A 25270-nucleotide genomic window follows, 5' to 3' on the forward strand; every position below is an offset into this window, starting at 1 on the left:
CTATGGATGTAATGTCTGGGGGCTATTAACCCTCAAAGAATACGATTTGCTGGAACTTATTCAACGTTATTTCAGTAGAAAAATACAGGGCCTTCCAAAATGTACATCAGGTACTGTTGCTGTGGACAACATTGGCTTGATATCTCTCCAATCCTATATTGACAAACAGTCACTGTTACTACTTGGAAAACTATGCCGATCCAGTTACAGCTATGTCTTTAAAAAGGTATTCATTACTCGCCTTGGGCAGTTTAGATACGAAATAGCGTTGGATAACTTCAAAAAACGATGTGCTTTGTCACCTGTATATAACAAGCTCAGACTTGTCAAAAAACACAATCTTAATGCAGAAATAGAAGATTATCTAATTAAATGTAGCTTCCCAAGTAAAAAGGCATGGTCTGATATTGTTAAGGAAAGGATTATTTCTGCAGACCAGGAAGCTGCTGCTATCTAGACTTAACTTAAATAGATATGTTTCACCACGTTATGATAAAGAACACAGACTCTGGCTTGAACGTCCTGAACAGTTTCCAAACCTGTCTCATCTTGTACGGCTGGGATGCATAAATATAGAAGCTAGGGAATGTCGATGTGGAATTGTAGCTCATGATATTATTAAGCATGTCTTTTTGAATTGTACATTGAATATGAATGACAGAAATGAACTATTTGAAATCATTTGTGATGTGATAGATGTCTCTACATTTGCAAGACTATATAGTGAGGACGATGATATAATCCTGTCTGTACTACTTGGCGGTATGCCTGAGGGTGTTAGCTCTTTATCTCAAAGTCTATGGGGTGACCTTATGGTTATTGTGTCAAGACATTGTAGGAAATGGCTGTATCTGTTACAAAACAGCTTGATTGTCATGCATTTTGTAGTTATCATTTCTAATAATATTGTTCAATTGTCCTACTGTACAGCTCTGTAATTATACATAATATCATATATGATATGTATCTTCGATATCTGGAGGAAATAAAGAATATCTATCTATCTATCTACAAATAACTCTGCATGTCTGCTGTCAAACTTACAACTACAAGTATCTTTATAGTTACATTCCTCAAGCTTTTATCTTACCTCTGTTGTTGTGTTGATATTCTGTATACTACAATATTTGTTAAAATAACAGTATGTCTATGTAACTCACTTGTATATAGGCCAATGGCCTTTCACCCAATAAACATTTGAATTGAATTGATCAGTCGTCTCGCCCACTCTTAAAGTCCAACTCGAAAATGTGATTATGATCTCATGTAAATATAGAACTTTGATATATCCTTACCCCCATTCAAGTAATAAACATTAGAAGGAAATACTTGTAACTTTTAAGAGATATCAACTGATGGTTAAAGGGTCCTTTGACAACATAAAAAACAAACAAAAAACAAATGACCAAATAGTTTGACTGCAAGTTGAATATGACTAGATATTTATCTAATACAATGTCATGTCGTCAAACAAGACACTATTATCACAGAAATCAATTACTTAATTCCTTTCTTTTGTTGACTTCCTGAGTTTTTAGGAGAACAAACCAATCCACAAGATCCTTTCCCAGGATGTTTACCATATCAGCATCTGTTTCTAGAGCATGCAATGCCTCGGACAGAGAGGTCGGTAGAGCGGTACCCGCAGGCAGAGTGTCAGATTTTGGGTCTAGATGAGGAGGACCCCCTAGTCCTTTAAGGACCCCATCTAGACCAGCAGCTACAGTGGCCGCTAGTGTCAGGTAAGGATTGCTCTTGCCACTTGGGATGCGGTTCTCCAGGTAGACTCCTCGGTTTTCAGTATCTGTCTTGACGCTCACACAAGACAGGCGATTGTCAAAGTCCCAATCTATTATCCCTGGTTTTCTAGGGAGATGTAACCGTGTGTAACAGTTCTCTGTAGGACACCAGAAGGCAGTTAGTGCTCTTGCATGCTTCATCAGTCCACCAAGCCAGCATCTTCCAAAATCAGACAATCCATCAGGGTGGTTCGAGTCGCTGAACACACAATCTCCATTTTGAACAGACCACACTGAGTGGTTGAAATGCTGTCCAACTTCCCCTGTGGGCTGCTTTGATGTCATGTCTACTCGATAGCCCTTCTTATCTGCAATTTCGTGAATGCCATTTCGAAATTTGAATGCCGAGTCAGCAGCTTTGATGCCAAATGATGCCTTGATGACTGCCTCAAAGAGTCCAGCATTCCATTCTGCGTGAAAATTTTCAATATCCACATCCGCATGATGCATTCCATTTTCAAGGGCAAAGAGAAAGCTGCTGTGCTTGGAGTGATGTCGGTGGCTCATATGACTGATGGTTGACACTGGACTGTTGTTTTCATCATTTAACATAAATTCCATTTCAAACCCTGACAGCATTTTGTATCCATGGTCTGACAAACGTTGAAGTTGTTGCTTGGCCACATAACGAGTACAAACATTCAATGGAGTTCTGTCCTTCAACCAGAATGCTTCACAAATGACCTCAGCAACTTTGAACTTGTCCTCACCATCCCACGTAACGGCATTCAAAGTTGAAAGGTCGGGGATACCGATGATGCATGTTTTGTTTTGATCGATCAGGTTTGTTTGCACCGTTGTAAGCCATTCTCCGAGCATGAGCGCATCTGAAACAGAGGATGGTGAAGTAAAGAATGAGTACATCACATAGATCCTGGTCGAGCCGTCCACCAACACCGACCAAGCTTACTTCATCAGCCATCTCGTCAAATAGAATCACACACTGCAACTGGTGCTGTTCATTGCGTCCGTGTTATACAGGAGAAACATACTATATTTTAGTGTTGAGCTAGTTTACCTGTAGATTATAACATGCAAAATGGAAAGAATTCTTGATGTCACGGTACAATTGAACAAATGAAATAAACATTTCACTAAGGTTGGCATTTCTATTTTTCAAAATCAAATGCTACTATCGAGGTCATTCACATGACAACATTGATACGTACAAGTGACACAACTGAACATGTAAACAGCTTAGATATACCTTTTGCATATGAAAGAATTTCTTTATGAAAGGATACTTATGTCTTTATGTCAGCATGCTTGATATTGAAGGAGAATTTAATATATTAACTTTTCTTTGAAAAGTGATTTCCAGAATGGTAGTTAATCATTTTGTTTAGTATTGCCTAAACTCACCTTAATTTATCCATAATTATAGTGGTCATATTGAAATATGACGTTTTGTATTTTTTGAATATTTTATCTTACAATTAGCCAACCTAAATATATTTCATAAGATAATGTTAGTCAGTTGCTGTCCACATAACTGACCATCATAAACCAGTGACTCTGGATTACCTAACTCAGCCAGGCTGCCATGCTTGCCTAGGCTGTAACATGTTGTACATGGCCGGACACACTATCATTTTAATACTAGAAAGGTAGGTATATAAAGGCAATTATTCGTTAGTTACGGAGTGCAAAGTCATTGCACTCCGTAACTAACGAATAATTGCAATTAATACACCAGGCAGATGATAGATTTAGATCACAGCTTCAATACTAGGTAACTAACGCATTCCACAGAATGCCCGAATCCCATATATACGGAGTCCAGTGACAGATACTTCACTCTGCCACGAATAAAGACTTCATGGGACTCAGCAGACATCTCTCTGTTTTAAGATAACATTATTTTCTTGTTAAACTCTTCTTGCCTAAAACGTATATCATATCATATGCACGCCACTATATTTTTACCATGGTTTGATATCTTTAACAATAAGTTATATTTCATTTATTATACCACAAAGCAACATGAATGTGAAGCGTAAGTGTGTGTTTATTTAAGAATTGACTTTCACTTTGTGTGAGTTCATTGGAGTATGAACCTTCATAGACAAAGGACCAAACTGTATGAACGTCGGAGCTTGCGAGTATATTATTCATCATTCACTGCCCCAAATACATGCATGGCCATGTCACATATTCAGCTTCCTAAATATTCAGGTAAGCAGGATGCAACTACCTGGTGGTTAGATCTAGAAACTTGGGTTAAACTCCAAGGTACAGATCAAGACAGCATGTTTAATTTTGAACTTCCCCTTAGAAGGACCAGCCAAAGAGTAGCATCATGCCTTGAGTGACAATATCAAGTCAGACTGGAATAGTTTGAAACAAGCTTAAATTACTAGATTTCAACCATGAGGACAATTTGATATGTCGGTATTCGCAAATCAGTCAGCAACCTGATGAATCAGTAACAGATTATATCAGAAGGTTACAGTAAGCTATCTTTAGTAAATACACACCAGTCGACATCTTAGTTGCTAACCTGTGAATGGACTGAACCCTTCCGTCAAACAATGGGTCTATATGATAAAGAACCCCAAACATTTGAAGAAGTGCGTACTCAGGGTGAACTTGCAGTCAAGTCATACCTCAGCATCCAGCAGCCAGATCAAGCTAACTTCACAGACCAGGTCACTAAGCTATCAACGCAAGTGATGTCGCTAATGGAGAGCCAACAGAGGCCTTTGGCAAATGCAATGTCCACACAGCAGGTGACACTCCAAGATGACTGACCAACGAAGGTTCCAGTCACCACCTCGACAAGATGACTACAGCTCAAGACACGCCATCTTATGCCAGTCCACAGTTGCAGCACAGGTCACGTGCCTTCAGACGAGAGCAACTCCGACCTTCCAGCAGAAACAGTGAGTGAGTGAGTGAATATTTATAGTCACATCGGCAATATTTCAGCCATATCGTGACTAAATCAAGCTAGACAGTAATAATACATACAATGTTATCATAAAACCTGTCGTCAAAGGACAGCAAAATAACTAGAATATCACAGATGTATATTTTAAAACTAGTATTGAACCAAAAAAAAGATATCACCAAAAATAACAATACAGTATAAAAACGGGGCTAGGGATCGCCAGCAATTAAAGGTAGGCCACCATACTAGGAACCGTGGGGACTTACAATACTTCTGCTACCTGCACGGTTCCCCAGCAGGATTTACACCATCCCTTAGCTGCTGGCGATTATCATCAAGTTTAGCCAAATTAAAACAAACAAGTATACTACGACTAAAACGGTAGTAGGAATAAACTTACTTCGAATGATGTGGTCTTACATACACTCTCGGGGGGACAATAATTTTACAGTACTTTAACCCCCTTTGAGGATATAGCCACTAACAATCTCAGTTACAAGTTAAACACTACTAATACATAAAAAATATTAACTATGTACACATATTCAAAATTTATCAAACAGTTCAATTTCTTTTAAAAAGCTAATTATTAAATGAGATGAAACATTATTAAAAAGATCCATAATTGATGTTGCACTGAAGTATTTGTTCCCTGTGATAGAAAAATCAATACAGTCAAGCAGTACATGCTTGACTGTGATTCTTTCATCACAAGGGATACAGAATGGAGCATCCTCACCTTTCAATACATATTCATTAGTATACCTTGAATGGCCAATACGACATCGTCGCATAATGACCTCATCAAATCTGGACTGACAACCCAAGTAGGTATAACCAAAATTTGGTTTAATTTCATGTAATTTATTGATACCTACTTGGGTGTCCCACTTCTGTTGCATGAGATCTTTAATGTATGGGATTGGAAGTGGTGTCACAGAATTGTTGAGCACTGCTTTTGCAGCTGCATCAGCCATTGTGTTACCAGTTATTCTGACATGGCTGGGTAACCAACAAAACAGGATGTCGTATTGTCCAGTAGCAAGAGCATTAAACAATTCAATTATTTTGATCAAAAGTGGAAGTTTATATGACATGTTATGAATAGCCTCGTGAATAGCACGAAAGAGAATCAGAAAAAATGATAAACTTCTGATATTTTGACTGTCTACTGATATATTTGAGAGCTACTAGAATGGCATTGGCTTCAGCTGTGAAAATAGAACAATTATCAGGTAATATGGATGGGATAGTCCTGGATCCAGTGACAGTGGCGCTGGCAACAGCATCACCATCCTTAGATCCATCTGTTTCTTAAGGAGCCAAATGTCTCATTCAAAGTGCCAAAGGTAGACCATGTATGAGGTTTCTCAACCCAACTGATAAATCTGTCACACTTCGTGGTCAACGAATTGTAGCCATCACTGACCCATCATCTGTCCATACACTGCAATCTGAGCCATTCCTCGACCATCCTTCAGTTAACAATGCAGTCCCTTATAGTCCCTCAAAGCTAAGTGCTGACCTAGATTTTGATCTGAGTGACTCAGATCTCAGAGAGAAGCTTGAGGGCTTCCTCTTGTGTCAAAGATCTGTTTTTGCAGGAGAATGGTCAAAGATAGGCAAAACACATCTGCATCAACATAAGATTGAGACAGAGCATACCCGTTCTGTTAGAACCCCCTTCTACTGTCAGTCATCTTCAGTTAGAAAAGAATGTGCTAAGCAAATTGAAGAAATGTTAGACACAGGCATAATAGAACCAAGTCATTCTGAATGGCATTCGTATGTAGTCATGGTAAAAAAAAATCTGATAACAGTTATCGATTTGTGGTCGATTATCACAAGATCTATGCAGCCACAAAACCAATATTTTCCCCTCTTCCTCGTGTGGAAGGTGTCATAGATGCTATTGGTGAAAATAAACAACTCAGCTGTTCTCTGTTCTTGATTGTGCATTTGGATTTTGGCAGATACCACTTAACCCAGAAACAAAACATAAATGCGCCTTGATCACCCAAGATGGCGTTTTTGAATTTTATCGACTTCCTTTCGGTCTAAAAAATGCAGCAGCAGCTTTCCAACAAACCCTTTCTTCTGCTCTTTAGGCTATGTATTGGAAGTTCATCCTAATTTGGATGATATAATTATCTACAGCAGAACATTTGAAGAACACTTGCAACATCTGAGATATGTTTTTGGCAAACTTAAAGAAGCTGGTCATACCTTAAAACCAAGCAAATGTAGGATTGCAGCTATGAGAGTAACATACTTAGGCAATTTCTTCAGCAAAGATGGAATAGAAGTTGACAAATCAAAGGTAGAAGTTGTTACAGGCATCCCTTCTCCCAACCCCTGTCTTAACGTATCCTGATCCCAAGAAACCATTCATTGGATGCTTTCACCTCAGCCATAGGGTATATCCTAAGTCAAAGAGATGCCAAGAATACGTCATCTGTTATGGTGGCCGTGTCCTTCATGCAGCTGAGAAGAAATGGTCATCACCCAGCTAAAATGTAGGCTGTGTAGGAAGGCATCAAACTTTCACGGTGTATCTTACAAAGCAAAAGTTTAAAGTCTTCACAGATCATCATGCTCTAAAATGGCTTAAGGACGTCAAACAGGAAACAGGTCGTCTGCTAGATGGTCTCTCATGCTGCAGGGAAATGATTATGAGATCGAACATTGAGCATGTAAAGTTTATGCAAATGTTGATGATCTCTCTTGCATTCCATATCCTGCACTGATCATAGAACCTGTCACTGATGATTTCCCTTGCCCCCCACACTCCTCTATCAACTACACCTCAGCCACCATTCAGTCAAATCATCAACCAATCCAGCGTTCATATGCTGAAGCTATTTCAACACCACCCTCAAATATCTCATCAACAATCCATCACAAAATTACTAAAAGTCAGATTACTTCTGCAGATACTGACTATGGGATATCTCCTAAATGTTCAACTTCTGAAAACCCTCATTCATTTGGTCAGAAGGCTATTGCACCTTCTTCAGCATAATTAATAGGTCTGTATGTTAAATTATGTTATCAAGATGAGATTCCATCAGGACCAACAGTTCAAACTATTGGAACTGATATTCCTGAAAACAATCTTGCAAAGAGACACCGGAGTTCACCTGATTTCAACCCTCATTGACTACCTAGAGAATGGCGAGATTCCCTCTCATTACACTGATTATCAGGTCTCCAATGTCTCTAACGGGATCAGGATCTATGTGATTGCTTCTTGTACAATTTTTGCATTTACTGTTGATATACCAAGTGATATATAAAGCCATACATAACATAACTTGAGAAAGAGTACATCTCACGTAAACACCATCTCATGCGAATAATGGTCATGCTAGTCTATCATTTGGTTAAGCATTTACGACATTGAACTAATACATTATGTCAAATACATTTGTAATGCTAGAGTGCCGTGAATGTAAAGTCCATTTTTATGCACAATTCGCTTTTTGTAATTATATTGCCGTAGTTATCAAAACAATCATGTTCAGGAACAACCAAGGCAGTCGCTACCACCATAGTTATCATAATAGCAATATTAATATTATCTATTCAAATCGAGCACAAGCGATACACGTTCTACTGCACTGTCATCTAAGCAGTGGTGTATTATTGTACTATATACTGAACACATATGGAATATAGAACCTTGAATTAGGTATATCACTATTATTTGTTATTTGGAAGATATATTACTCTGTTGTCAATGTACACAACATGAAATCCTGAAGTAGTATATCAATTCATGTCAATTCTATATTTAATGTGATAAGTCATTGACTGCATGTATCTTGTAATGTAATATTGTTTGAATCTCTCGGTCTATATGAAATTTCACTCTGCCAGGAATAAAGACCAAGAAACTCAGCAGCCTTCTCTCTGTTTTAAGGTGATAGCCGAGTAATCAGCTCTACCAAATTCATTTCCCTTCTGTCTTGGTCGTTGTGACGTAAAAAAACGGGACCACACCCAGACAAACTAACACGGCCTCCAAATCAAGCAACGTCAGTATCTTGACTTAGATTCCTGTTTTGACAAATTCCTGTTTTGAAATTGGCCCTGGGCATGTTGGCATTTTATGTATTTAAAACGATGATTTTATGGCCAATGCCCAAACATAGCTGTGTACAAAAACCTTTCAACTGTTTAAGTTTGCTACGGCTTTCAGATAAAAAAAATGCTATCTGATCATTTTCTTCTTGACCTTTGTGAATGAAAGGTTGACAAGAAACATTCTTTTTGCAAACTATATCTGTGATACGACAGGAACCTTCAGGATAGATGTTAATACACTCACCAACTCCAACAGTAACACCAATCTCTATCCTATGCTCCACGTGACGACTCGGGACAACTCTACCTTCTGACGTTCCATGGATATTGGGAAATGTGAAACGCACATAGTCGTATGAGGTTACAGCCTTTGCCATGTTCCTGTGTAACAAAGAAACAACATTGGTATCATGAACATGGGACGGGAGTGAGTGAGTGAGTATAGTTTTACACCGCCTTCAGCAATATTCTAGCAATATCACAGCACATAAAACATGGGACGTTTGTCTAGCTGCCTGGGGCCCCCACCGCATCCAGCCTCATGGCAAACATCAACTTTACACTACACTTACACTACAGTACGCCTTTAACACTACACACTTACACTACACTACGCCTTTAACACTACATGGTATCACCAGATAATTGTGACCGGTTATTATCTGGCATTGTTGTTTTGTATTGAAATAACTATTCCGAAGTTGAGTAACTGTCAATTTCCAACATGCATAACCACACACAAAATACATCTTGTCCAGCTGATTTCATATATTGTACTTGTTTACATTTGTTGATTATGAAACCCGTTTAGCACATGTATACTGACAATCACCGTTCAGGAAAACAATGTTCAGATCTCACCTGTGTACAGTGAAAAGCGCTCGCTTTATAAGGTTGATTTGTTGCCAGTCCAACTTAGCGGCTCGATTAAGCCACACTAGTTTGCACCACTGGTGGCAGCTTGGTAGATGCTCTCCAATCTGCCATCCGATACCGACGGGTTATTCACATGAATAGAATGATTAGAAATGTGTTATTGTATCCTAAATAAACTGTAACACATGAATAATTGAAAAATACAGCAGTATTCATAAACATGGTGTTCCGACAATACACTCTTCACACAAAAAAAGAAACGCACAGGTAGTATGTAGTTAATTGAACATGACTACACAAAATAATCCGGTATATAAATTGGATATATGTAATTGGAAAGTGTTGGTGGGCTGATATTCGACAAACGGTGCGTTGCCATTGTCGTTTTGCAATGTCTGTTTACACACTTGTTCAAAAATGTCATGGAGGAAAACATGCAAAAGCAAAATGTACGTGCAAGTTATGGCATTCGTAACTCGTGGTAGTGGCTATGGCTATTAAAAGGCAAGCATAAGTCAATAACTTAGTTATCGTCCCTGTTTTGCAACAGATCCATCGACAACGACAGCCTTTGAATTCGGGAAACTGGAGACGAGTGTGCTTTAGCGATGAATCACGATTTCTTGTTCGCCGACGAGATGGAAGACAACGTCTTTATCGTCGTCGAAATGAGCGTTTTGCCCCACATTGTGTTTGTGAATTCGACAATTTCGGTGGCTGGGGTGTGGAGGGACATATCCCACACCACGGAATCTGACTTGGTTGTGGTTCAGGGAAATCTGACAGCAAATCGCTACATGAATCACATTCTTCAACCTCACCTTCTTCCAATCATTGACCGCCAGAGGGAGCTGTTTCAACAAGACAACGCTCCATCGCTCCATCACACACAGGTCAACATGACAATGAACAGTTTTCAATGCCTTTGAACAACAACATGTGACTATCAAGCTCCAAAATTTCATATTTGTATCAATGATATTAAAATAGATATATCGACTTTATTAGTAACAATAAAGTTACTAAATATTTACCAGTGCGTTTCTTTTTTTGAAGAGTGTATAGTACGTGGCACTTCCAGGACAACCACCATGCAGGAGCCCCGTATTCATAAGAAATCTCTGCAAAAACAGCCAATTCTTAGATTCCAACTTTATCGTGAGCATGTGTTTATGAATCATTACCAAGTAGTAATGAGAGCTGCTGTTCACGAAAAGGTGAGCGTATCCTGCACCACACACGTCAAAAACACATGCAAAAACACGGGACCATATGGTACAGGTCAAGAAAGGGTTTTGCATCGGACATCATTTTTGTCATTGATGCATAAATTTTGGAGATATCTTCCGCATGTCAACCATAAAACGTTTTGAAAGTTTCATGCCTTGAATGTTTTTCGCCTTGAATGTTTTAACCTTGATCGAACAACTTCTGAGGAAGAGTTGTAAGGCGCCTTTTGAAATCTCGGTAGAAGAGCTTGCTCGATTGTACCTAAAGCGGCATTCACACTTGCGTTAGTAGCTGTAGTTATCCTTAGGGATATTAACGTAGCCAAAATAACACTAACGTGTCAAAATATGTCAAAAAAAAGCTTGACTACGTCGAACAACGTTTCTATATCAAAGTGTTACCAGGGAAATGTCCGTCAAAGTACAGACAAGTACGTTGTACTAGAGTGAACAACATTGAAGTACGAAAAGGGTGCTACACATCATCTACGTATTCCTACGTTAAGCTACGTTAGACTACAGTAAAGTACAGTAGCTAGTACACTCAGGTACGTTGAACTACATTTAAAAGCGTTACATTACGTTAAACTAGGGTAAACAACACCCATTTCGCGCAAAAAGTACAGGGTATATATAAGGAGACATGTGGTTTTCATCATTCTTTAACTTTTGAATTCCTGACAAAGCACATATATTTCACTCCTTTCGTCATTTTGGTCTTAGTTAGGGTTAGCTTACTAAAGTCTAGCTATGAGGAAAACATGAAACAGGAGAGGTTAAACCCCAGCTTCTGACATTGCTGAGGTTACTGAGGTTCATGAGAATCCTGAGGTTCCTGGTGTTTCTGGGGTAGAGCTTATATATAGTTAAAGCTTCTTTACTGTATTTAATCGGTCAAATCTGAACTTTTAAAGGTTTTCAAATATTTTGATAGAGACATCTTTCCTTAGTATTCACGCAAAATCTGAGATCATTTTGTCGAAATTTAAGGGGTGCAAAGGAGGGTCAGAACTATTGGGTCGTACTCTATATTTTGGCTGCAAAGATTAAATTTTGATAACTTATAGCACGTGCAAAAAGGGTGTGTGGTCATAATAAAAATGACTATTTGTTTACTACTTAATAAGGTAAATAGTTTCATTTCATGAAGAAAACCCAGATGATGATTTTAGTCTGAAACCAAACAGTAATGCAGCTTTAACGCGCCATATAGTTAATAAAGTTTTATTTTGACTACATACAGCTCCTTTGGTTCATGAGTTGGCATAATCAAATGTAATATTCTGATAAAAATATAATTTCAGAGAAATTGGTCTGTCCAAATCACCTTTATCTTGCTAAGTTATAACATGCCTTTATTTAACATGAGAGTTTCTTTCAATATCATTAATTCCAAGTACCATATTTTGAAAAGAAAGGTGTGAAATTACTTTGTAAATTATACATTTTCCCAACATCATTATTGTTTGTTCTTGTTTAGTCTTGAAGGACACAAACAAATACAAATGCACAGGTCTGATATTTTTATGAAAGCTGGAACATGGGCATTCACTAAAAAGAGTAAAACATGGTTCTTCACCGTGCCCTTAAATTGGAGGTTCAACACCGATTCAGTATTGGCGAAAAAGTTTATCTTGCCATGGAACCGACCCTGCGGGTGAGCAAAGGTAATGTTTCAGGTAAATCCACAGCTTCTTGGCTACTACTGTGTCACGGTTACCCCAGTGTGATTCATGTCCTCCAACTTGGCTGTGTCCCGCCGGGCACCAGGTACCAAGTTGTGGTTCACGTCTTCCTTGTCCAGGATCATGACATCGTGCAGCACCACACACGTTCTCACTATTAAAGATGCAGTAGCTACCTTAACCTGGAGAGTGCTAAGCAGACACCTGAATCTGTTTGCAAGTAACCAAAAGGCATTCTCAACCATACAGCGAGCTCTTGAAAGGCGATAATTGAATACTAGCTCATCGTGTGCCAGTCCCTGGCGAGAGAATGGTTTCATTAGCCAACTCTTTATGGCAAAGGCATAATCTGCAATGATGTAATAGGGTATATCAACATCATCAAATGGTAAAGGCTCTGCATCTGGTATACCCAAGATTCCCTGTTGTATTGATTGGTGGAGGGCACAGTGGTTCCATATTTGGCTATCGGAGCTAGACCCTACATCACCAACCTGAATCCATAGGAATTTGTAATCTGCATCAACCAGGCCCATTACTACAATGGAGCAGAACCCCTTGTAGTTGCCATCAAGAGCACCTAAGACATGTGGAAATTGCAATCTTCCTTGAAATTGCTCTGCCACTTGTAACCAATCTTGGGGTTCTATAGGAGTCTTCATAACCTTGGCTTCCATGACATCCAAAATAGCCTTACAAACGGAAACAATAATCCCTGAGATTGTGTTGTGAGCAAGTCTGAAATTATACATCAATGAGTGGTATGAGTCTCCAGTAGCCAAGAACCTTTATGTCACAGCCAGCTTGAGTCCAGGAGACACAGGATCACGCCATCGGGTCATATTCTTGGTGAGACGGTCCTCTAACCCTTGCTAACAGTTCATGGAATGTGGCCATGTCCAAGCGCAGAAAGTTCATGAAAGCTTCAGGATCCTCAAGTTGTAATTCTTCCATCAGGGCGTCATACTGACCATGGATTCATCTGCGCAGAAGCCAGTTACGAGCCCACCATCTTCTCTGTTTTCTCTGCTTCTCTTCGTCCTCTTCAAATTGCATGAGACACTGGGCATAACATAGCAGCTCTTTGTTGACAACAGCCCAGAACCGAATCATATTTACTCTTTTATCACTCATGTTGTGTCTGCAGAGTTCAGGCAACAAATGATCAGACTGATGTCACCATGGGTTATACATATCACGTGTATCAACCCATACTTGCTACCTAGTTATCTGTAGTTCCAGATTGTATTTGCTTATGTAACTATATCTATGGTCACGCAAATTAACATTACAAGTCTGGTGGGATTCTAGGTAAGTCCTCAACAACCCATGGCGACTTACTGGATCTGGCGGTCAGGCTAGGTGACCTGCTTGATTGTGTGTCAACATACTCCAATGGAATGTATCAGAGCTCATAAGATCAGTCGCTGGATGGTCTGGTCCAGACCTGATTATTTATTAGCCACCGTGATACAAGGGGTGACTGAGAATACTGAGCCTGACTATGATTGACTGCGTTGAGGGAGTGTCAAATATTTTTTCACATAATCGCCTCAAGGGTTCCCTCGCGTCTGACACAGATACTGGAGTGCCTCGACCCCATTGGTGTAGAAGGCTTACTTCTGATGGTGTAAAACATTTCCCCACACCAGAATTCACGTCATCACCATTTGCATGATGCATGACTAACTGAAAATAGGTGGAATTCTGACGGTGGCAAACCTGGTTAATTCAGTGCCATGACGACCAGAGACTTGGTAGAGGTGCGTTGTCCTCGTGGAAAAACCCCATACCTTTATTGAGTTTTCCACGTCGTTTAGCCTTGACATTCTCGCGCCCTTGACTAAGAAGATCAGCAACATATATTGGCCATTAAGGGTCTGACCTTTCTGTAGGTAGTTCACAAGCTTCCTTTGGAATCCGAGGAAGCTGAAGTCATCGCCTTGCCAGTTGATGAAAAAGACTTTTCCTTCTTCGATGTTAGATACTTTCCCTGCTTTGACTGTTGTTGAGTCTCTGGCTGATAAAGGTGAACCTAAGATTTATACATGGTTACAAATCGCGCTACAAAATCAGCTGGATTGGCTGTGTGACGTGTGTCGGGTTGGGGAATGAAAGTTTTCGTTTTACCGGATCATGAAACACTTAAGACCATATTTTGTCTTAACTCTTAAGATTTAGACTTAAGACCAAATTTTGTCTTAAATCGGGGATCACGAAGCTCAATCTATGAGAATATCTAAAGTCTAAGACAAAATTTGATCTTAAGTCCTAAGACTGCCCCTGAGTAGACTTAAGACAAAATTTGTTGCAAGAAAGATGGCGGAGGTTGTTCGCCTCATGCGTCGCCTAGGGGCTAAAAAGGAAAAAAATAGCAATTCAGCAAAGAGGAGTAGTTGGCTATTAGATCCTAGAGTTCATTTTCAAGTTAATATAGCTGATTATGTACATCTAGCAGGCAGTAATTTCATCACTGTCCCTAAAAATGTGCTCTTCAATATTTGATAATCTGAAACAGCAGTTTTCAGATGTGTGGCCATAGCATGTCCTAATACTCAGTATCATTTTCAGTGGGTGGGTCCACAAGACTTCGACACACTATATATCATGAACATTCACACTAAATATCATGAACATTAAGATGAAGGGTATGTACTAGAGGTAGATCTGGAGTACTCCCATGATTTGCATAATTAGCAATTACCCTCTCGCCCCAGAATCAGAGGCAGTGACAGAGGACATACTTTTCCCGCGACTCCACAAGTTGAAACCGAAATTATGTATCAATGGAAACCGAATCTCTGTGATAAACAAAAGTATATCCCCCATTACAGATATTTACAGCTACATCTGAGACAGGGGTTGAAACTGATTGAGTGAATTTGATTTTATGTTACTGTTAGTAATATTCCAGCAATATCACAGCGGGGGACACCAGAATTGAGCTTCATACATTGTTTGTTTTGGAATTTACAAAAGACACTTTAAAAAAGAACATTTGTTTGTTGTTTAACGCCGCACTCAACATTATTCCAGCTATATGATGGTGGTCTGTAAATAATCAAGACTGGACCAGACAATCCAGTGGTTGACATCATGAGCATCGATTCACACAATTGGGACACTATGACATGCATCAACCAAGTCAGCGAGCCTGACCACCCGATTCCGTAAGTCGCCTCTTACGACAAGCATAGTCGCCTTCGTGGGTTGCTGAAGACCTACTTCAACCAGGATCGTCTCGGGTCTCATACATTGTACCCATGTTTGGAATCGAACCAAGGTCTTCAGCAAGACGAGCATACACTTTAACCACTATGGCTACCCCATCATCCGAGGTTGAAACAGAACAAAATTAATAGAATCATTATAATTCAACAATCCCCTTTGGTGAAAACATACATAGATTTTAACACTGAAAACTATAGGCAAGCCAAAATGAAACTCAAAAATCATTTTCTAAATTGATGAATGATGCAATTACGTAAAAATGTGAATGTTGACTGAGTCAATTCTCCAAACCAATGAACAAAAGCCCTGTGCCAAACCAAGCTTAAATGTTGTCCTGGCTGCAGTCAATTTGAAAAAAGCTACTTATGGCGATAAAGTTCACTTCTATAGAGTTGAAAAATATGACAGAAAAAAGGACTCATCCAACTCTCTCTATTCCAAGGTTGTTTTTTGTTTAACGCTGCACTCAGCAATATTCCAGCTATATGACGGCAGTCTGTAAATAATCGAGTCTGGACCAGACAATCCAGTGATGGACATCATAAGCATTCATCCACGCAGCGAGCCTGACCACCCGATCCCGTTAGTCGCCTCTTACGACAGGCATAGTCGCCATTTACGGCAAGCATTGGGTTGCTGAAGACCTATTGTAACCCGGATCTCTGCGGGTCTCTATTCCAAAGCAATGCAAATGTACTGGGGAAAATGAAAGATTATCGAGACATTTGTTGCACTCAGGTACTATAATGTATTCTCTGTCATTAAAATCAAGAGAAACAATCTGCCAGAGGGAGCTAAAAAACAAGCATACAAAAGCTCAGTCACAATACACCTTGAATGTTTGTTTTATTAGGTTCCAAACAGACACACAATACACCGAATTCAGAGTATGAGACATCAGTTTTGCAGTGCAGCGTCCTCACTGGGGTGTATCGTAGATATAATTAATTGATTCAAAAGGCTGAATTAATTTGAAAAGATGTTTTCCTGAGTACTGAGGCACGGATGGGGAAGTCCTGTATGTAAGACAGCAGCAAAGTCATGTCGAGTAATATCGCCGCTTCGTTTCTGTCATTAGAGAAGAATGTAATTTGATTGATGACACAAGACAGCAAACAAATGTATGTTGGTCCAGGGTATTTATCATACTGGAATGGAGATTAATAAACGCGATACCCGAGGACGATAGTAATGCAAATGCACATGCAAATGAGAGCCTGACCTAAAGGACCTTTGAAGACCTAATCAAGCGGCAATCAAGCACAAGTATTGCTGTTTTCTCATGAATATGGATACATATAATTGAGTTTCCTCAGCCCACAATTGGAGTCGGTGAATGTTGGCTATGTTACAGAATATGAATTAGCAGTAGACTGATAATTCCTTCCATTTTCTGTCGAATTTATTAATACTACTATTTTTCATTGCGATAATTTTTCTATTGAACATACATCTTTCAATATTTTTATGAAGAAGGAAAGCATAATAGAGTTTTCTTATGCTTGACAGGTGAATGTAATTTTTTGCAAGAAGAATTATATGGTTGAAAAGATAGCAAAATAATTTATCTAGAATGGTGATATGAATATCATATGCAAGTTTAGGTACCCTTCGATTCTAACCAAAGTTCCTCTTTAAAAACACATTCTCCATATACATGGTATAAGTTTTCAGACCTAAAGATACAAAAAGAGCATTTATCATCATCCATTAACTTTATTTTCAATCATTCCATTTTGGTCTATAGAGCTCTATTCATGAATCTGTACTGGAAATATGTTAGTTTAATATCATTGGTACACATTTTACAATTAGTGAAAACATTATTCCATTAAATGTTTTGATTAAGTTCATTTTCCCATTTATCACACATCAGAAGAAAGTTAGTTGTAGCTGTGGGTTTATCATAAAATATTCTGGAACCCTTTGTTCTTAAAATCAGGTCTCTCAAAATGTTATTTATGTATAAATTAGCTGTGGTACAAAATCTGCTCTTTTTCTTGTATTTATTACCCATAGATCATGTAATGTGGGATAAAGTATTATTCCCAAGACTTCGAAGTTTCCCTCGCCACGCCGAAGACCTGGGTTCGATTCCCGACATGGGCACAATGTGTGAAGCCCATTGCTGGTGTCCCCCGTCGTGATATTGCTGGAATATTGCTAAAAGCGGCGTAAAACCATACTCACTCACTCTAGTATTGTGTCCTCCATATAGCTTTAGATTTGTCAATACTTACCTTCAGGCCAGATATTCTATAAAATATATTCAAAGTAGAAACTCTTCAGATCCATCTAAAAATAACTGTGTATCATCTCCACATTGACCTAATTTATACTCCATATCATTTATCGTTATTCCTTTTATGCTTTATTATTCCCAATCACTATTCCTGGTATCTCAGCTACAAGCAAAACTAGGTAAGGTAAAAGTGGGTAACCGTGCCTGCATCATCTGGCCTGCAAACAAATGGAGAGATGTCCATTTTGTATTACACAAGGTATGCATTCTTATTTAAGATATTCACCCATTTAATTATATTGGTCAAAAACCATTTTTTTCATAACCAATTCAGTAAATGTTTTGTGAAATAAGTAATAAATGTCCCGTCCTATTTTGCTCTTTTAGCTCATACATAATATCGTACATGGTTCGCACATTTTCACTGATACATTGACCAGGTATAAAGCCAGTTTGGTCACTATGAATTAACGTATCTAACACGAGCTTAAAATTTAATATAAAGTATTTAGAAGAGAAATCGGTCGCCAGTTTTTTTAGATGCCTTCTGTCTTTGTTAGGTTTCGGAATACATGTAATCATTCGATTATTAACAAACTGCTGTCACATGGCTGGAATATTGCTGAGTGCTGCGTTAAACAACAAATCAAAATCATTGCTAATTTTTTCTCAATACAACAAACACACACTATTAATAATAGTGAATTAAGTGCAGGTTGTGGGAGAGAAGTCTAGATATAGGAACTGTTACAGCATACAAACAACAGGTTTATATATCTAGAGTCTTTATTAACACAGTTTGATATTGAAAGTGATATGATCAGTGTAATTGGTGTTCGATGATGACATGTACAAAATAGGTCCCCACACAAGTAGGATGTATCTTGTGACAGGGTAACTGTGGACATTTTCGAATGTACCAAGAAGACTAGTGAAGACAGTCACTCAGACAGTTATCTAGTATGCCTAGTCGACAATAGAGAATAAGTGGTTAGGAATGCAATTGCTAGAAGACATTTATCAATTGCATCGTTCAATGTCTCGATTAGCAACTACGAGAAACCATTCCACCAGCTCCTTTCCGAGAATATTGACCAGGTCAGTATCTGCCTGGAGGGCAGATAGTGCCTCGGGTAGAGTGGTTGGTAGAGTATTGGCTGATTTGGAGTTGGCAGCTGGCTCCTCTGTGTCTGGACATTGAGCAGGACAATCCAGGTTATTGAGGACTCCGTCTAAACCTGCAGCTATAGTCGCTGCAAGAGTCAGATACGGATTGCTGCTCCCACTTGGAATGCGGTTCTCAAAGTAGACGCCTTGTTTATCAGTATCTGCTTTAACTCGAAAAGACGAAAGACGATTTTCCAAAGCCCAGTTTATTGTTCTTGGTCTCCTTGGGCGGTGCAATCGATCATAACAATTTACTGTAGGACACCAGAAAGCTGAGAGAGCTCTAGAGTGTTTTAGCAGTCCACCAAGCCAACATCTTCCAAAATCAGATATACCATCGGGTTTGCTGGAATCACTGAAAATATTTTCACCGCTTTCAACTGACAACACCGAATGATTGTAATGCATTCCGACTTCACCTGTTTCTTGTCTGGACAAAAAACTTACTTCATAATCTGTGTGCTTAGTTGCTACTTCACGAGCTCCACTTCGAAAGGTAAAAGCCCAGTCAGCAGCAGTGATGCCTTTGGATGCCTTTAAAACTCCCTCGAAGAGTCCAGCATCCCACTCTGTATGAAAGTTTTCAACGTCAACACCTGCATTATGCATGCCATTGTCTAAGGCGTAAAGAAATGCGCTGTGTTTTGTGTGGTCCAAGTGATGCATTCGACATCTTCCAGACGCAGGTAGGTCTTTGTAATACAACATGTATTCCATCTCAAATCCTGACAAAATCGTATACCCATTGTTGGCCAATCGTTGGAGTTGTTGTTTAGCAGCATATCTTGGAAAACAGTTAACAGGAGTCTTGTCTTTTAACCAATACGCGTCACATATGACCTCGGCGACCTTGAACTGTTCCCCACCATCCCAGGAAATAGCCTTCATTGTGCTGAGATCGGGAATGATTACAAAGCCAAAATCCTTTTGCAGTGACGCAGGAACGCCTGAAAATATTTCAATTCAGTTGAGGAAAAAACCCAATCCTATAAACAACCGTTTTAAAAACCATGGCAAGAACATTTTTGTTCATTTGTTGTTCAAAGCCACAACCAGCAATATTCTATCTTTATGATGGTTGTTGTAATTTTATTGGGTCTGGACCGGGCATTCATGTGATTAATATCAAGAGCATCGATCCACACAATTGGAATACGGCTGACCAGACCAACGAGCTTAACCTCCCATTCCAGTTAATCATCTCTAAAAACCAGCAAAGGTTGCCGGGGACCTACATTTTTATCCGTAATCACAAGACAGGTAGGCTTCTAAGATCATAACACATACCTACTCCTACAGTGACCCCAGTTCTACAGACGTGTTCGTCATGGCGGCGATGAAGAATTCTTCCTCTGGACTTTCCGGATACGTCACAGACAGTCAGTCGTAAATAGTCGTAGGGTACCGACATCTGAGACATGGTCCTGCAATAAACCATTCACTGCAATAAACAATTGACAATCATTTACACTATTCGATTAACTCTAAAGAATGTATCTGAGATACATCGCCATTTGTTACGTTATATTTGAATCCTGGGTTTTGAACGCACGTCCATGGGCTCGACAAAGTAACTTATGCTTCTTTACCGCGTCCTACCAAAAGACGTTAAAACATGGTACTTGTATTACTCTTCCTTGCAATAAGGGGTAAAACAAATATCAGTCAGCTCGGAGTCGGTATATTGTGTCTGAATATGTGAGGATATCCATGTTAAGCTGCAGCGTGGAGTCTCAGTTGACCAGCACTATACAACCGGCGTCAGTCCTGACCAGTACCATATGTAAGTGAAATACTAGTAACAAACTTAATCAGACATCATTGTGAAACAAATGCGCGATACAGTGACAACTTTGTTGGGACTTCCTTAAATTTTAATTATGATCAAGTAACAAATCGTTTCAGCCAATCAGATTGTGTTTTAAATTTGCCTCGACAATCTAGTTCCATTTAAAGGTTAACTGAATGATTTGACTGAAAAACAAGTTGGCTCACACTCAGTTCTTTAATTATTCCAGTACAAACCAGAGTGAGTGAGTGAGTTAAAATTTTACAACGCATCGGCAATATAGCAGCCATACTGCGATGAAAACAAGTTAATTATTATTAAATACCCGTCGACAAAGGACAGTAAAACAGTAAGTCATGTATCACAGCTAAGGTATAAAACAAACCAGTTCACTATAAAAACAAAGAATTCTTCAGAAGATTTGGTACAAGATAAAACTGGGCTATATACCACTGGCAACCAAAGCTAGACCACCTAACTGGGGATCACGGGACTAACAGTGCCTTTGCGTCCTGCATGATTCCCAGCAGGATTTATGTCAAGTACAAACCACACTGTTATTTGAATCGGAATTAGTTAAAAAGAAATCGGTGATTATAGATCTAGCCACGGCTTCGATATGACGAAACGTGCATTGTTTATATATTGTAGCTAAGAAAAGCATCTCCCCGTGGGGACACGAATGTGTCCGATGTATGCCAATGCCAGTTCTAATATGCGACTAAATTGAGAAACCTGCTTCCCGTTGATTGGGGAGCGGGGATGCTGGATCCTGGATTACCTACGTCATGTCTCATACAAATTCTGGTTCTTTTCGACAGCAAAGGAGTTTAGAGGCTACAATCATTCATGCGATGATGTTTCAAAGCTGAGATAAACATGGCGAAGTTTTAAAGTAAATGAATCTACAAACAAAGAGCCACACTAACTCAATCCATTTATAATATCAAAGACAGTTGTCAGTGGCGAAATTAAGTATGTTTCACCTCTCCGAGGCGGTTTGCCCCACGTGGAGTTTCAAGTATCAATATGACTGTTCGCTACCCGGCTGACAGTCTGTGCAGGAGACAGTTGCTGAACTTATAGAACAAAATGTAACTTCTGTGTCAAGAAACAGGGTGCTAGAATTGTATCAAGGAACACATAGCTCTGGCATACAATTTCGTGACGCATAAATATACCTTTCTAACCATTGTGTCAAGATCACCGAAGATCCTTAATGCGCCAGAAATCCATAAATTGTAATATGAACGCGATATTTCTTTCCAGGAATAAAAAGAAATATATTCAAGCCAAGCCATCTACCATCACCTACTATCTCAAGAAAACGAAAACCAGTTTCCAGTACATCAAGACCTGTAACAAATACTGTTAACTGATTCTCACAGTTTTGTTTCTTTGTTTGTTGTCTAATGCCGCACCCAACATATTCAAGCAATGTGATTGCAGTCTGTAAAAAAATCGAGTCTGGACCAGACAATCCAGTGATTAATATCATGCGTTTCGATCTACGACACTGAAGACTCTTCCATTTTGATAAACAAGGGCGTCCTCCACGGCTCTGTTCCTCTTAACTGCAGCGCAATCTTCTGGCAGTTTACATTAAGTGGTTGCGGGTTAACCCTTGTTACAACTTTTAATGTAAAAAAGTACTCTAAATGTAAAAAAAAATTACATTATGGTTGAAGTGAAATATAATAGTTTTTTATTTACTTTTATGAATAATACTTATCGAACATTCGTGAAACTCCGCATATTTAATTGATCGATACTTTGTCTAGATGTGCAAATGACTGATCACGTTTGGATTCTCTCTTTACAAAGATCACCTGGTTGCTATATGCAGGTTTTACAAAAAAGTTTATGACCCCTGACCCTTTTAACCAATTTAAATCATAAAAACGGACGGTTCGACAGCATCCAAAGGTGGATCACCATACGAGGGACCATGGGGACTTACAGTCTACATGTATGGTACTCACAGCAGAATTTACACCACCCCTTCAGTTGCTTGCAATAATTAACAATTTTAGCCAAAAAATAAAATAACAAATATTCTACGTATTAAACGATCGTAGATATAAATATTCTTTCAATGACATGGACATGGACATGCTATGTCGAGTGTACTTCCCCATTGGTCTTATTGATTAATAGTAAGTATGGTTTTACGCCGCTTTTAGCAATACTCCAGCAATATCACGGCGGGGGACGCCAGAAATGCGCTTCTCACATTGTACCCATATTGATTATCAATACAATGTGCCAAAACGGTTTTTTTATACAAACGATCAAAATGTTATCTTGTAAGATTAAGGAGTTCAAAGAATAAAGACTTTCAAGTATTTAGGATTAAAGACATTAGAACAGGAGGGAGTCACAAAGAGGCAAGGTTACAGTCGATCCTGGGGATAATCTAGTACGTCTTGAACCACGACAAAGCAAACTGCCAGCTTACTGGATCCAGTACCTCCCCCACATGTCTTATTACGTCCACTGATAACAATTGTCAGTGAATGTACGTACTGTCTCTGGATACTTCCTTATTGTTCAAGGATATGTGGTTAAGATTTTATTGATAGAAATCATAACTGAATAAGCTTTCCGGTGTCATATATACTGAAACTGTTGGGAAACTAAACAATCTGAGGAGAGTCTCTGGTAGATTAGCTTCTAGCTGGGTAGGTGCAACCTTCGACCGCAACTCTTGGGAATTGACGGAAATTCGTTCACACAATACCTTGCTGGTCGTTCGTAATGTGTTGTGGTCAGCGATGAAAGGTCAGATGGAGCAGATCACAGTCGACGTGTCCCACGTTTTCTCCTAGGTGCAGTGATATTAATTTACACGAGTCCTCTGAAATACACCACATTGAAACATAACAACATGTATGTTTGTTCAAATCATTGTGCAGATAAAAAGCAGCCAGTGTATTATTCCGACTATAACTTTTTATCAAGCATATGTTTCCATCTTCCCGAGGCAAGAGAATTAACTGACTTTAAAAGTCCAGTTTCCACCCTTGCCGAACTAGGCTGGAATTACTGGGCTCGATCGTAGCGCCACCAGTGGCTATTACCAGTTATGTCCCTTCTAAGCCTCTCCTATGGACCATTCAGATTCCACCTCACGTATCATTTGCGTTTGCTTCACACAAAATGGTGGCGGCGAGTCAGGTCGATCTGATCGATAATCAAGATCTATATTGTGATCAAAGGGGTCTTACATCGCGAAATGCATCAAATCACGTGAGCACCTTGATTAAAAACATAATAAGATTTGGAAAATATCTGCTGACAGCGAGTTGGTGGTGCACATGCTTTGCAAATCCTGCAATCGACCAAAATCTGCACGACAGTTTACGAACCGGAATTCGATTTCGGTGCGCGATTTTGATTGGACTATGCATAGACTCGTTAGTCCAGCCAAAATGTAACTCCAAATACCAAGTGTGGAAACTGGACTTTTTATAGTCAGTTAACTATCTTGCCTCGGGAAGATGATATGTTTCTGAATCACTATCAAAGGGAGTGAGTTACATCGCACGTCGCATCGGCATTTTTTCAGCCATAAAGCGATCACTATAAAAAAGTGATGACACCATTGCCAGACGTTCGAAACCCGTTAAGATCGTCAGCAACCCATTCTGGTCGTCTGAGGTGACTAACGGGATCGGTGTTCAAATTCGGTGACTATGTTGATGACTGTCATCACATCCCATTTGTGTAGATCGCTCATGATGTCTGTCTGGACCAGACAAAGTGATTGACATCATGAGCATCGATCCATGACATTGGGATACGATGACATGCTTCAACCAGGTCGGCAAGCCTGACCACCCGATCCCGTTAGTCGCCTCTTGCAAGTATTGGTTCCTGAAGACGTATTCTAGCCCGGATCTTCATGTGTCAGATTTTATAGTAAATAGCCTACCTTCATGGGTTTCGGGCAGAAAGCTGTGTACAGAGGATCACATGGGTCGTCCCGTGGGTGAATCAAGGAATGAAAACGGCTGGTCCTTTAATATACAACTTATGTGGAGTAGAACACGTGACCAAAACGATTATAGCTTATTATTGTAAATATATTTTGGTATAAAAGGAAAATTATTATAAATATTGATGAAGCACGCAATGATGATGATAATCAAAACTATTCTATTTACACTTGTCAGCCATGCGAGAGTCAAAATGTCCGCAGCAATTTACTACCACATTGTGACGAATAATAGTTGCACATCTGTTACAACTTACTCGCCTGTTTCCTACCCAATGT

At 39.3% G+C, this 25270-nt stretch overlaps 3 protein-coding genes across 4 annotated transcripts; all 3 read right to left on the bottom strand.

Annotated features, from left to right (window-relative positions):
• Window positions 1-1493: 1493 nt before the first annotated feature.
• LOC139458743 (lengsin-like) lies at window positions 1494-9152 on the bottom strand. The gene is made up of 2 exons (XM_071240152.1): window positions 9020-9152; window positions 1494-2626 (listed from the first exon to the last, which is right to left on the bottom strand). Exons 1-2 carry the CDS (start codon window positions 9150-9152, stop codon window positions 1494-1496), a joined length of 1266 nt encoding a protein of 421 aa, XP_071096253.1.
• A 3430-nt stretch (window positions 9153-12582) lies between these two features.
• LOC139459406 (uncharacterized) lies at window positions 12583-13519 on the bottom strand. Its single transcript, XM_071240859.1, has 2 exons — window positions 13433-13519; window positions 12583-13257 (listed from the first exon to the last, which is right to left on the bottom strand). Exons 1-2 carry the CDS (start codon window positions 13517-13519, stop codon window positions 12583-12585), a joined length of 762 nt encoding a protein of 253 aa, XP_071096960.1.
• A 5343-nt stretch (window positions 13520-18862) lies between these two features.
• LOC139458744 (lengsin-like) lies at window positions 18863-24980 on the bottom strand. Of its 2 annotated transcripts, XM_071240153.1 has the most exons (4): window positions 24929-24980; window positions 23735-23851; window positions 20493-20629; window positions 18863-20152 (listed from the first exon to the last, which is right to left on the bottom strand). In XM_071240153.1, the coding sequence occupies exons 3-4, from the start codon at window positions 20623-20625 to the stop codon at window positions 19059-19061; spliced, it is 1227 nt and encodes a 408-aa protein (XP_071096254.1). In that variant the 5' UTR covers window positions 20626-20629; window positions 23735-23851; window positions 24929-24980; the 3' UTR covers window positions 18863-19058. The 2 variants fall into 2 exon arrangements, with proteins under 2 accessions (XP_071096254.1, XP_071096255.1); XM_071240154.1 differs by lacking the exon at window positions 23735-23851.
• Between the last annotated feature and the right edge of the window lie 290 nt (window positions 24981-25270).

The sequence above is a fragment of the Haliotis cracherodii genome, unplaced genomic scaffold, assembly GCF_022045235.1.
Source record: "Haliotis cracherodii isolate W230 unplaced genomic scaffold, xgHalCrac1.p SCAF_13, whole genome shotgun sequence".
In the NCBI taxonomy this organism is placed as follows: Eukaryota; Metazoa; Mollusca; class Gastropoda; order Lepetellida; family Haliotidae; genus Haliotis; species Haliotis cracherodii.

Coding starts and splice junctions, on each gene's coding strand:
- LOC139458744 (XM_071240154.1), bottom strand. CDS start 20,625: ATGTCTCAGATGTCGGTACCCTACGACTATTTACGACTGACTGTCTGT. Junction 20,153..20,492: donor TGGGGTCACTGTAGGAGTAG/GTATGTGTTATG, acceptor AAATATTTTCAG/GCGTTCCTGCGTCACTGCAA.
- LOC139458743 (XM_071240152.1), bottom strand. CDS start 9,152: ATGGCAAAGGCTGTAACCTCATACGACTATGTGCGTTTCACATTTCCC. Junction 2,627..9,019: donor TGGTGTTACTGTTGGAGTTG/GTGAGTGTATTA, acceptor CCTCTGTTTCAG/ATGCGCTCATGCTCGGAGAA.
- LOC139459406 (XM_071240859.1), bottom strand. CDS start 13,519: ATGGAAGAATTACAACTTGAGGATCCTGAAGCTTTCATGAACTTTCTG. Junction 13,258..13,432: donor TCCATGAACTGTTAGCAAGG/GTTAGAGGACCG, acceptor TCCGTTTGTAAG/GCTATTTTGGATGTCATGGA.